Below are 12,815 nucleotides of genomic sequence, written 5' to 3'. Positions count from 1 at the left end.
GATATACCCAGTGAGCTGGAGAAGTTGATCACATTTGCCATCCTCATTGACTCCAGACTCAGAGAAAGTCTCTCTTTTAAGCAGCGCTTGCGGAAGCCTCCTGTACATTTGTCTCTGCTTTGCAGTCCCACCCTTGCCTCCCTCACCTCCCATGCCTCCTGGTACCGAGTCGGTCAGTGAAGGTGAACCCATGCACTTCACGCATCTCTCTGCGGATTTAGAACCCTTAGGGGGAGGGAGAGATTGTGCCTTTATTGTGGCCAGGTAGGTCACTTTTTGAAGTCTTGTCCTACCCGTCCAGGGAACGCCCGAACCTTGTGGTCCTGTCACGCACAAACCTTAGGTGGCGTTGTTTCGTCCGACGTTATCCAGAAGGATAAGCCCGTGGTTTCGGTTAGCCTTTCTTGGGCTGAGTCGTCCGTTAAGATACAGGCTATAGTCTACTCTGGGGCTGCAGGCCTGTTCATTGATGCTGCCTTTGTATCGAAGCACTGCATCTGCGTGACACTCCACTTGCCGTTGAGGCTCTTGACGGGAGACCTCTACAGCCTGCCCGTGTGACTCATGAGACTGTTCCATTGTCCATGGCCGTAGGGGTTCTTCACCATGAGATAATCCAATTCCAAGTTATTTCCTCACCTACGTTTCCGCTGGTTATTGGTTAACCTTGGTTACAGAGGCACAACCCCTCTTTTGATTGGCTCCATGCTGAGGTTCTTTCCTGGTCGCCACAATGCAGTAAGACATGCTTCCAGAAGGTAGCCAAGGTCCTGAGCACCTCTTCACTCTCCTCCCTGCCGGAGGAGTACCGCGATTTTAGCAATGTCTTTGAAAAAGGTCAAGCAGGTAGTTTGCCTCCACACCGGTCGTATGATTGCGCAATTGGCCTTCAACCTGATGTCATACCCCCCCGTGGCCAGGTTTACCCTTTGTCGGTCTTGGAGGATAAGGCCATGGAGGAGTATGTTGCAGACGCACCTTCTCGAGGTTTCATCTGCAAATCCTCATCTCCTGCTGGTGCTGGTTTCTTCTTTGTGAAGAACTGAGTGGTGAACTGAGACCTTGTATTAATTATAGGGGTGTCAATCGTTTCACGATTAAGAATGCCTATCCGATTCCGTTGATTGCAGAGTTATTGGACTGCTTCAAGGGAGCAATTGTTTTCACGAAGCTTGAGTTGAGAGGGGCATACAATCTTGTGAGGATTAAGGAGGGTGACGAGTGAAAAACTGCATTTAATACCAGAACAGGCCATTATGAGTACCTCGTAATGCCTTTTGGCCTTTGTAACGCCCCAGCAGTTTTCCAGAAATTATTAACGATGTCCTCCAAGATTTGCAGTTATGTGTGGTGGTTTATCTCGACGATATCCTCATATTTTCCAAGCCCCTGGAGAGCCACCACACAGATGTCTGTCGTGTACTTCAGAAACTAAGAGAGGACAATCTCTATTGTAAATTGGAGAAGTGCGAATTCCATCGTGAACAGGTTACATTTCTGGGTTATGTCATTTCCGCTGCTGGTTATTCGATGGACCCAGAGAAACTTTCAGCAGTCCTACAGTGGCCCAGACCCGTGGGTTTACGTCCTCTGCATCATTTTTTTGGCTTTGCCAACTATTATCGGAAGTTTATTTGTAACTTCTCGTCTCTGGTCAAGCCCCTGACTGATATGACCAGGAAGGACGGTAACCCACAGAGTTGGTCTCCGGAGTCCATTAAGGCCTTTGAGAGTCTCAAGGCTGCCTTTGTTTCTGCTCCTGTGTTGGCACAGCCTGATCCTATGTTACCTTTTATCCTTCAGGTTGATGCTTCTGAGACTGGTGTTGGCGCCCTTCTGTCTCAATGTCCTACCTCTGAGAGCGCTATGCATCCTTGTGGCTACTTTTCCAAGAAATTGTCATCTGCGGAGTGCAATTACGAGATTGGTGTCAGAGAGCTGTTAGCGATCATTTTAGCCCTGAAAGAATGGAGACATCTCTTCGAAGGTACCACTGTGTCGGTTCTCATTCTTACTGACCATAAGAATCACACATTCTTGTCTGAGGCTAAACGCCTCTCTCCCAGAAGGGCACGATGGGCTCTTTTCTTGTCAAGTTTCAATTACATTGTCTCATTCTTACTCAGTACGAAGAATGTAAGGGCTGACGCTTTGTCACAATAATTTTCCTCCACTTCCAAGATGGAGTCGGTTCCGGTTCCTGTGATTCCTCCTGATCGTATTCTTGCTATGGTTCGCACCAGTCTCACTTCTCCTTTGGGTGACAACATTATTGCTGCTCAGGTCCATGCTCCTCCTGAGAAACCTTGTGACCGCTGCTTTGTCCCAGAGTGTCTCCGTACTGCCGTGCTCCAGACTTACCATTCTCCCAAGGCTGCTGGCCATCCTGGGAAGAATCAACTCTTTTGGACCATTTCCCAACAATTCTGGTAAGGCTATTCTTTGTGCTGATGTAAACGCCTTCATAGCTGCCTGTTCCATGTGTGCTCATAGTAAGACTCCACAACACCTTCCAGTGGGCCTCCTACAACCCACACCCAATGGAGAGAGGCCCTGGACCCACCTGTCTATGGATTTCATTGTAGAGTTACCCAACTCCCAGAGCAACACAGTTATCCTTATGGTGATTGACCGATTCTCCAAAATGTCTCATTGTATTCCACTTAAGAAGTTGCCCACTTTTAAGGAACTGGCTTCCATTTTTGCTCGGGAGATCTTTCCCATACATGAGCTACCCAAGGTGATTGTCTCGGACAGGGTTAGTCAGTTTGTGTCCCAGTTCTGGCGAGCCTTTTGTGTTGGGAATTCAGCTTGCTTTCTCCTCTGTGTATCACCCGCAGTCTAATGAGGCCGATCAGTCCTTGGAGCAATTCCTACGCTGCTATATTTCTGACCATCATAAAAACTGGTCAGACCTCTTACCGTGGGCAGAGTTTGCTCACAAAGTGCCTTGAATTCTGCTTCCCGATTGTCCCTGTTTATGGCGAATCATGGTTTCCAACCTTCCATGTTGCCTGACTCTTGTTCCGCAGAGTATTCCTGCATTAGAGGAGCATCTCCGTGGTCTTCGTTCCACTTGGGCACAAGTCCAGGAGGCTTTGCGACATGCTAATGATAGGGAAAAACTCCATGTTGACCGCAGACGCTTGTCTGCACCTTCCTACCAGGGTCTGGCTGTCATCTCGCAACCTCCGACTTTGTGTTCCCTCTCTGAAGTTCGCACCTCGGTTTATTGTGCCTTTCCGTATTTTTCGCAGGATTAACCCAGTGGCTTACGCATTAGACCTTCCTTCTAATATGCATATATCAAATGTATTTCATGGCTCCTTATTAAAACCTTTGGTCTGCAACTGCTTTACCACTTCGGTGCAACGTCCTCACCCTGTACAGTTTGAGAACCATGAGGAGTATGAAGTACAGTCTATTGTTGACTCCCGTAGGTTCCGTGGGCACATACAATGCCTAGCGCATTGGAAAGGGTACGGTCCGGAGCAACGCTCTTGGGTCTCATCCTCAGATGTACATGCCCCTGTCCTCCTCCGTGATTTTCATAGACGTTTTCTCCTCAAGCCTGGTGGTCCTCCAAGGGGGAGGGGTCGTTGAGGAGGGGGTACTGTCAGGGCTGGGCTCAGCCTTTCCTTCTCTGAGCTGGCCGCTCAGCTGTCGGCTGATTGCCAGCTCCTATCTCTCCACAGTGACTCACCTGTTGATGATATCCTGCTCGTCAGTCCTGCCTTCTTAAGCCGTCCAGCTCAGATGATCTCTGCCTTCGCCTTGGTCAACATCACAGAGACTATCTCCTGCGTTTCTGTTAAAGACTTGCTTGGCTGACATTCCTTCTGGCTCCAGATCCTGCTTGCTGTTGCACTACGCTGATCCCTGGCTCCCCGACTTTCTGGCTTGTCTGACTATCCGTTCTGGTTACCGAACTTTGGCTATGTTTTGACTACGTTTGTTCTATTTACTTTTATTATTAACCACTTCAACACCGCACACTGTCATATGACGTCCTTGACTTTGTGCGGGAATATCTGAATGATACCTGCAGCTACAGGCATCATTCAGATATCATTATTTGCAGGCAGCGATTCTGTGCAAGATAAGAATGATTATAGCGGCAGTTCCGCCGCTTGATCGTTCTTATAGGCAACGGGAGGGGGGATGCCCCCCGCCGCCATCCGGTGCTTCCCTGGGCTCTCCCGTGCCATCGGGCGCCCAGAGAAAGAATCAGACGCCGAGGGATGACGACCATAGAGATTTCCGGTGACCAGATGGTCACCAGTCATCTCTATGACCGTCGGAGGCCCGGGCGCGACATTATGACAAATGACATTATAAACAAAGCCGCGATCGCAGCTGTCAGCATCAGATTGGTGAATTTTTTTTTCCCTATCTCATGCTTTACAGCCTGGAAGAGAGATGTGGGGTCTTATTGACCCCGCATCTCTCCATAAAGAGGACCTGTCACGATAGATTCCTATTACATTCCTTGTAATTGGGAAAAAAAGTGATCAATAAAATTAGGTGTAAAAATAAAGTAAAAAAAAAAATTTAAAATGCCCTTGTCCCTGGTAGCTCACGCTCAGAAGCGAACACACACGTAAGTCCCGGCCACATATGTAAACGCCATTCAAACCACACATGTGAGGCATCGCCGCATGCGTTAGAGCAAGAGCAACAATTCTAGCACTAGACCTCCTCTGCAACTCTAAACAAAAATTTTAAAGCTTCGCCTGTGGAGATTTTTAAGTAACAAAGTTTGGCACCATTCTATGAGTGTGCGCAATTTTAAAGCGTGACATGTTGGATATCTATTTACTCTGCGTAACATTATCTTTCACATAATACAAAAAAATTGGGCTAACTTTACTGTTTTGTTATGTTTTAATTCCTAAAACTGTTTTTTCCAAAAAAAAGGCGTTTGAAAAATTATTGCACAAATACCGTGTGAGTTAAAAAGTTGCAATGACCGCCATTTTATTCCCTAGGGTGTCTGCTAAAAAAAACCATATATAATGTTTGGGGGTTCTGAGTAATTTTCTAGCAAAAAATTATGATTTTTACATGTAGGAGAGGAGTGCCAGAATAGGCCCGGTATTGAAGTGTGATTTAACTGTACTTCTGTCTCGGTCTGATTCATGGTTTCTGACAAGTGTTGGCTGATATCAGTGATAGGAACATTAGAGTGACACTTTTTCTTTGTCTAAATCTGTTGCTAGTTTGCATGATAAATGTCTCTCAGTGTCTACCTTTCCTGCTCTCTTTCCTAGGAGCGTGTTAAGCTCAATCACAAAGCTAACACACCAGGATAATTATTCTTATGTTAAAAAAAAATAACAGCGTTTTTGAATTTTCAGTTGAATCAAAGGAGATTTGAAAACTACAGTCATGTGGCTAATGTAAAGATCCTTTGTGAATTGGGAAAATACAGACTTTGCACTTTGAAAGATGCAAAACAAATGTGAAATAAATGTAAACCCATCTTATATCTTTTTATGTAATACTCCAATAGGTCTTGGTACAGAGCTCAGTACCACCACACAATCATGTGATCTGCCTCCAGAAGAACGTGGACGTACCCGGGACCGAAAGCATCACCACCATCACCACCATCATCACCACCACCACCATCACCATCCTGGATCTGAAAGGGAGCGCCTGGAGTACGGGAGAGCTAGTTCTCGCTCTCCAAGTGCAGGTCGAGATTACACTCCACACAGACAGGTGGGTCCAATATTTCACGTTGTCTAAAATATGGGGTGGCGTGATAAAATGATTTAACTTGATAGTAATGTGTAGGGTTTAAAGAACAGTGATGATGTGGAAGCCACAGGAAACCATAACAGCCAATCATCTTCCTTCAGTTAAAATCTGCCTATACAAGGGAAGATGTTTTGTTATTGGTTGATATGGGTTAATGCACACTGCTGTGCTTTATAATTTATAACAAACTCCTAATAGCGAACCATGTAACTTACTGTGGCAGAATCTTAATGCTGTTGTCTGGATGTCCTTTAGTGATAACAGCTAGAGTAATCATCCAACATTTATCATGCCAAAGATGAGTGCCTAGCCCTCAACCAACACTTGAAGCCATGTAAATGCTGGTTTTAGTGGGAGCATCAAGAACTAAACTAAAATAGGATTTTTGTACTCACCTTAAAATCATTTTCTCAGAGTCCATTGAGGGATGCATTTGGTTGATAATTAGTAACCAAGGATTTTTAAATTATTTGTATTAAGTATTTCACCTTTAAACATAGAAACAAATTGGTGAATACAATAGGAATTGCCTTAAGTTGGCCACGCAGGGCTGTATAACAGTAACATGTAAGTATCCTAAAAAAACAATTACTCCTATCTATCCAATAAACCCCTCTCACCCCCTCCCTTCCAACCCTGAAACGTGTCTCTCTTCCAACCTTGAAGCCCCGAGCGGCTGGAGCAATGAAGTGGTATAATTCAGTTTCCATAACAAATGTATAAAAGCTGGATGGGCCCTCAGCCCATCACAAAAAATGGATTCAAAATCTAAGAAAGTAATCTCTTAGACCATAAAAGTAGAGGACTCTAATGTTAACACCATCTATTGATCAGTTTTATCCAAGCCCTTGTCCTGCCTGTTGTATAAGTGTAATTCCACAGGTAGTTTCCAGTCCTCATTTGAAAATCACCCCACAGTGGTGGAGAAATCAACCATGCCTGCCAAACCTTAGTAAATTTCTCTTCAAAACCCCTGGAGATATATGTGCCTTTATGGAAGGGGATCAATGGAATTGACCAACCCCTTCCAGAAGGACACAGTTGGAGGAGTCAGCTTCTTCCAATGTAGCAGAATAGCCTTGCGGGCATAAAATAATAAAACATTAAGTAGGGTTCTATGTGCGTTAGACGGGACCATGGCATCCACTAAACCAAGACGACACGCCAAGATGGACTGAGGGATTGGAATGGTAAGGATTTTCGTTATACATTTCAGCCCAAGGCCATCCTCTTTAATACTAAATCTCACCCCACCTCACACCTGTTCAGCTGTAGCAAGCAATCTAAAGAGAAAAAGCATATTAGGTTAGAGAGCTGTGTCCCTCAATAAGAAAAGAATTTTAGGGTGAGAACAAAAATCGATTTTCTTTATTGTTCACTGAAGCACAGAGCTTTACTGACAATAAGCAACCAAAGGACATCCTCAAGCAGTCCAAACTAAGAGGTGGGCACACCCAAACAACACAGGCAAATCAGCTCCCACAAACAAAAAAAAACAAGACCAAAGGACAATAAATAGCTGTTTGCAGAACCTTTCAGCTGAAACTACCATCTGTAAAGGCAGATACATCAATCTTGTGGAACTTCTACATCATGTAGGCAGAAGACCAGGTTGCAGCCTTTCATATCCAAGACACAGAAGCCTGTTGACGAAAAACCCCAAAAATGCTCACTGCCCTAGTGTAGTGGGCTACACTACACTAAGAGGAAAAGAAGGCACTTTATCGCTAACTTAAAGGCCTGCAAAACAATCTGTGTACTCAATTTAGAAATAGTGGATCTGGAAACTGGAGAACCTCTTTTGGGAATTTTTGGAATGATAAACGGGAAATGCTTTTGTCTAAAAGAAACAGTGGCCAAGAGGAAAACCCTGACACCTCATCCAGACAATGGATATAGACCTCATTAGGGTGTCCCTTTGCTGTACACACACAAAAGTAACAGAATATCCTCAGTAAGGAAAAAAGCAGAGATCACTTTGGGCAAAAAAAATGCTTTGGCCTCAAAACAATCTTGTCTTTATCTTCAAATGGGGCTTTATACAGAACATTGCTGAATAATCAGAGAGCCTTCTAACTACAATAATGATTCACAAGCAAGGCAAGCTTACAGAATAACAAAGTCAATTAAATGTACCGAATAGCTTCAACTGGAGGTCTTTGTAATACCAACAATACTAGATTTAAACTCCATTTTTTGGAGTTGGGCTGAACGGGGGAAGGAATGTGTGAAGTCCTTTGTATGAAGGAATTAGTGGATTATTAGCAAGAGGATGCTCTAAAAGAACAGACAGGACAGACAAATGACTCTTGATGGTGCTAAGGGCCAAGTGTTAAAAAAAAATAAGACTTTCACGTGCAATAATAAATGTTGCAGGGGTAAAAAGACCTTGGCCTAAAAGGTGTCTGGGAGAACTGTAAGCGATGTGATGGAATCAGAGATTGGGGAAGAAAATGATATGGCGCTAAATCTAGTAAATTGTTGAACAATACATAATAATAATAATAATTTATAAAAAACAAAAGTGTGTGTCTCAAAGTCCATTTCAACAACAGTGATATTCAGAAAAATTCCAATTGTCAATGTGCTACATAAATAAAAACAACAATACCATAATATATTAAATACTTAATCAGCGAGAAAAAAAATTATAAAAAGGTGACCAAAATGCCCTAAAACTGGTCAGTGCAGCCAATCACCAGTGCTCTATATTCACAAGATGCATACATATAAAAGTCCCATCAAAAGTTGTGTAGATATCATACAGTGAAATAGAACATTCCTTGTAATCCAGTGAAACCAATCCTGTGCTCCACCAATGTGCAGGGTGGCAGCTCACCTGAAAGAGTGGACCTATGTTCACACGGGGTCATATAACTCTTTTTGTTGGTACACAGGTTTTTTTCCAAAAAGCGATGCAGAGCTCTCAGTTTCTTCTCTCCGTAATCATCACATGCAATAACAATGGAAATCTGTATAGTGTAGTATTTTGAGTAAATTTATTGAAATAAATAATAACTTACATAAAAAGTTACACTCAACAGTGAGTGTAGTTCGCAGCTGGGTCATAAAGGGAATGCTGAAGATTTTGAACTTCCAGTCTTGCTTGTGACCAGAAGTCGCGTCACCCGGTTCCCCCTCCTAAATAAATTTACTCGAATACTATACCTATTTCCATTGTTATTGCATTTGATGATTACAGGGAGCAGAAACTGAGAGCTCTGCATCGCTTATTGGAAAAAAACCTGTGTACCAACAAAAAGAGTTATATGACTTATGTGTGAACATAGGTCCACTCTTTCAGGTGAGCTGCCACTACACAACTTTTGATGGGACTTTTATATCTATGTATCTTGTGAATATAGAGCACTGGTGATTGGGTGCACTGCCCGGTTTAAGGGCATTTTGGACACTTTTTTATATGTTTTTTTTCGCACTGATTAAGTATTTAATATAATATGGTTTTGTTGTTTTTTTTTTTATTTAGCACATTGATAATTGGATTTTTTCTGGATGTCACTGTTATTGAATTGGACATTAAGACACACACTTTTGTTTTTTTATTAATTATTATTATTATTATTATTATGTATTGTTCAACAATTTACTAGATTTAGCGCCACATCATTTTCTTCCCCAATTTATTGTATTGTGTATGTGGAGACACAGCTAGGTGTTGGCAGCTATTTCCTTGATTAGATCATTTATTACTGTGTATTGGGTAGCGCATGAGTGACCTGTTGCATCCTTATGGAATCAGAGATGACTTCTCGAAGTTCTGGATCCATCCAAAAGCCTTCAAGGTCTGCATCATGATTGACACATTGGATGGTTAGAGAGGTCTGTTTCTGCAGCAGCAGATTGTCCAGATATCAGATGACTGGAATACCTCTGAGATGAAGAAGGCCCAGAACTTGTGCAAGGACCTTTGTACTCCCAGGGTCAAGGCCAGGCTGAAGGGAAGGGCCACAAACTGATAGTGATTGTTGTCCATGTCAAAGCAACAAAATCGTTGGTGACCTGGACAGATGAGAATGTATAAATACGTATCCTTTATGTTGATGAATACTAAGAAGCCTAAGAAGATGTTATTCAAAACTTCTGAGAACGAACAAAGATATTAGGAGGGTTGAAATCCAACATAGCAATTCGGCCTCTTATGGGTTTAGGAAATGTAAACAGGTTTGAATAAGAAAACAATATTTGGTTTGAAGAAACAGGAATGAAAACTCTCTGGTTCAACAATCCTTGAATAGCTGAAAGAGGGTTTATCAGATGTTGCTAAAAATGCCAAGCAAAAAATCAAGCTGGAGGACAGAGGCAAAACTCAATTTTGTATCTTTGTATACAACCTCCTGCACCCATGCATTGGCTATGCAAACTTCCCAAAACTCCACAAAAGCCATCAGACGTCCTTCCACCTTTGATGTTGCTGGTGGGGTTAGACTTTTATGCTGAGGCAGATTTATCCACAGGTTTTGAGCTTTTAGTTTGCCAAGGATGTTTAGAAATCACATTTAGAGTGTGAGGGAGTCCAAGAATACTGGTGGATCCAGGAACAGAGACGTGACTTGGAGGAATGGAAGGAACATTTTGATGCATAATAGCAAGGTTTTGACCTGAGCCATTGACCTTTAATTTTGTGTAATATTAAACTACCTGGGCAAGGATCCCTTGTGCAATATGTGAAAGAAATGTGTAAGAAAATAAAAATGTGTAGAAAAATAAGTAGAAAAAGGGGATAGCTGCTGCTATTAATAGTGTGTGATCTCACATACCATCAAATACAAAATTCATACATCCAATCGATAAACTTGCAAAGGTGCATGAAACATTTATGTTTTAAAAATGTGCAAAAGTCCCTCATATGTTGATCTTGTTATTTTTTTTTTTTATTTCCACCTGTGGTATATTCTCTCTTCCCCTCCTTCCGCATCCCTCCCCTCACTTCCTGCCTCCCCTACTCCCCGCACCCACCCCCCTTTTTTTTTTCCTCTCTTCGGGGACGTCTTGAGAGGCTGGTGGGAGACCCCTTACATTTTATTGGCATCTCCCTTGTTTTTTGGCATGTAACCATTTCTTTGTCCCATTTACTTTTTAACTTTTACTCCTCTTCCATCAGGCATTGCCACATTGTTTCCATTGGTAAATAAAGCAAACTGGGGGAGCCCCCTCCTTGCCCTTCAGCTGCCTCCTACTGGTATTATTCTTGCAAATATGTTGCATTAGATGTTTGATCTGTTGACCATCTTGGGATGGTCATCCAGCATACTTTTCCTGATCATTGACTATCCTGTTTCTGCCACACTTGTCTGGGCATCCACCTTAACATACGTGTTATAACTTTATGCTACTTAGTTCTCTATGGACAGCATCACTGTTTGTTTATTAATGCTAGTCTAACTTGAATTTCTACTGTTATGCTCTCTGTTTCACTTGATAACATTATAACATTCATGGCTACCTAATCTTCACTTGTTCACCTTACCCCTGGACATCACCAGTAACTCCCACTTATGGTGATGCTCTGGTATATTACCACCCCCTGCCTTGGCAGTTTTACAGCAAATGTTATGCTCTTCACTTTCTTCTTCTCTTTTTCTCTTTCCCTTCTTCATCCCTATAGCCCCCCCCCCTTCTCCCCATTTCCTTCCCCTCCCCCCTTGGACTGACATTGGGGACTCCTTCTCTCTGGTCCCATCTGATCTCCCATTTAACATGGGTGATTTTTTTTGCTACCTTGCCCATCCACCTTTACAATGGCATCCTCTGACTTTATGTTCGTCTCTCATGATGTCCAGGGATTAAATTTACTGAAAAAAATGGAGAGTAGCCTTTAATTATTTATCTTCCCTTCGTACACACATAGTATGTTTGCAGAAAACAAGGCTTTCACCATTCTCGTGTTGTAAGTATTTATATAAAAATTTCTGCCAAGTTTACCAAGCCAACTTCATAATAATACGCCATTTTCTTGCAAGTTATAAATCACAGTCAGATAGTAGATATATCCTGCTCCAGGGTTCTAATTTTGACACTGAAATGACCATAGTTAACTACTGCGCTCCTCACTATCACCAACATCGATTCTTTTCTCATCTCCTTCACCTCATCTCCACACATCATCAAGGCACTCTTTTCCTCATGGGAGACACTAACATGGTCCTTGACTTTAGCCTAGATAAATCCACTACTGTAACCCACCCTCCTAGACAAAATACCCTTAAAGCCAATATTGATAAAATTACTGACTTTCAGACAACAATTTGGTTGATGTCTGGAGACATTACAACCCTAGAACCAGGGACTGCACGTTTTATTCCGCTCCTCTCGACAGTTTCTCTCGCCTAGACCATTTTTTTTGTCCAACCACAATCCCTAACTTCCATACTTAATGCCAGGATCCTCTCGATCTCTTGGTCTGACCACTCTCCCATTCTTATCTGATGCAACTCTCTATCCTGTAACCCCTCTGCTTTTCATGTGGCATCTAAATGACTCCATTTGTCGCTCAACTACTGTAGACTCTATTGCTAATGATCTCAAATTTTACTTCGCCTCAAATGCAGCTCGGCATCCTCCCCTACGTCTCTCTGTGAAACCCATAAAGTCACAATCCAGGGTTCCATCATCCAACTGGCTTCCCGTATTAAAAAGGCATGCAAAGCCAAAATCTTCATTCTGTCTTCTCAGTTGGCCCATCTGGAATCCGAATTGAAAGTCCATCCATTGACTTCTCTCTGCAAACAAGTGAATTCCATGAGAGTGGAGTACAACATACAATCTTTTTATTCGAAATCCAATAAACTGGATTCCATGCTTGCCAATCTATTAAATACTTGCCCAAAAGGCCCTAGCGCTATCAAGCTCCGGCTCCATACTTAATGATTTATACAAAAAACCTTCTACCTTCTGTTCTTTAATGGCTGACCAAATCACTCTCCAGGGACATGAGGGATAAGATGGACACAGATATCACCACTCTTGCAATCCTCTCGACCATCAAGTCCCTCAAGACCTCAAAGGCCCCAGGGCCTGTCGACTTCACATAC

General features: G+C 42.7%; 1 protein-coding gene across 7 annotated transcripts in view; it reads left to right on the top strand.

The window, feature by feature from the left end:
- Window positions 1-12,815, top strand: part of CACNA1A (calcium voltage-gated channel subunit alpha1 A) — a 363,579-nt gene that overhangs the window by 338,749 nt on the left and 12,015 nt on the right. For all 7 annotated transcript variants that reach the window (XM_073622743.1, XM_073622741.1, XM_073622739.1 and 4 more), the window contains one exon: window positions 5,513-5,724. In XM_073622743.1, coding sequence (XP_073478844.1) covers window positions 5,513-5,724 — 212 coding nt within the window. The remainder of the gene's footprint in view (window positions 1-5,512; window positions 5,725-12,815) is intronic.

The sequence above is a fragment of the Aquarana catesbeiana genome, linkage group LG03 (assembly GCF_042186555.1).
Source record: "Aquarana catesbeiana isolate 2022-GZ linkage group LG03, ASM4218655v1, whole genome shotgun sequence".
NCBI lineage: Eukaryota > Metazoa > Chordata > Amphibia > Anura > Ranidae > Aquarana > Aquarana catesbeiana.
Note: the sequence above shows the minus strand (reverse complement) of the source record. Positions and strands in the feature narration are given on the sequence as shown.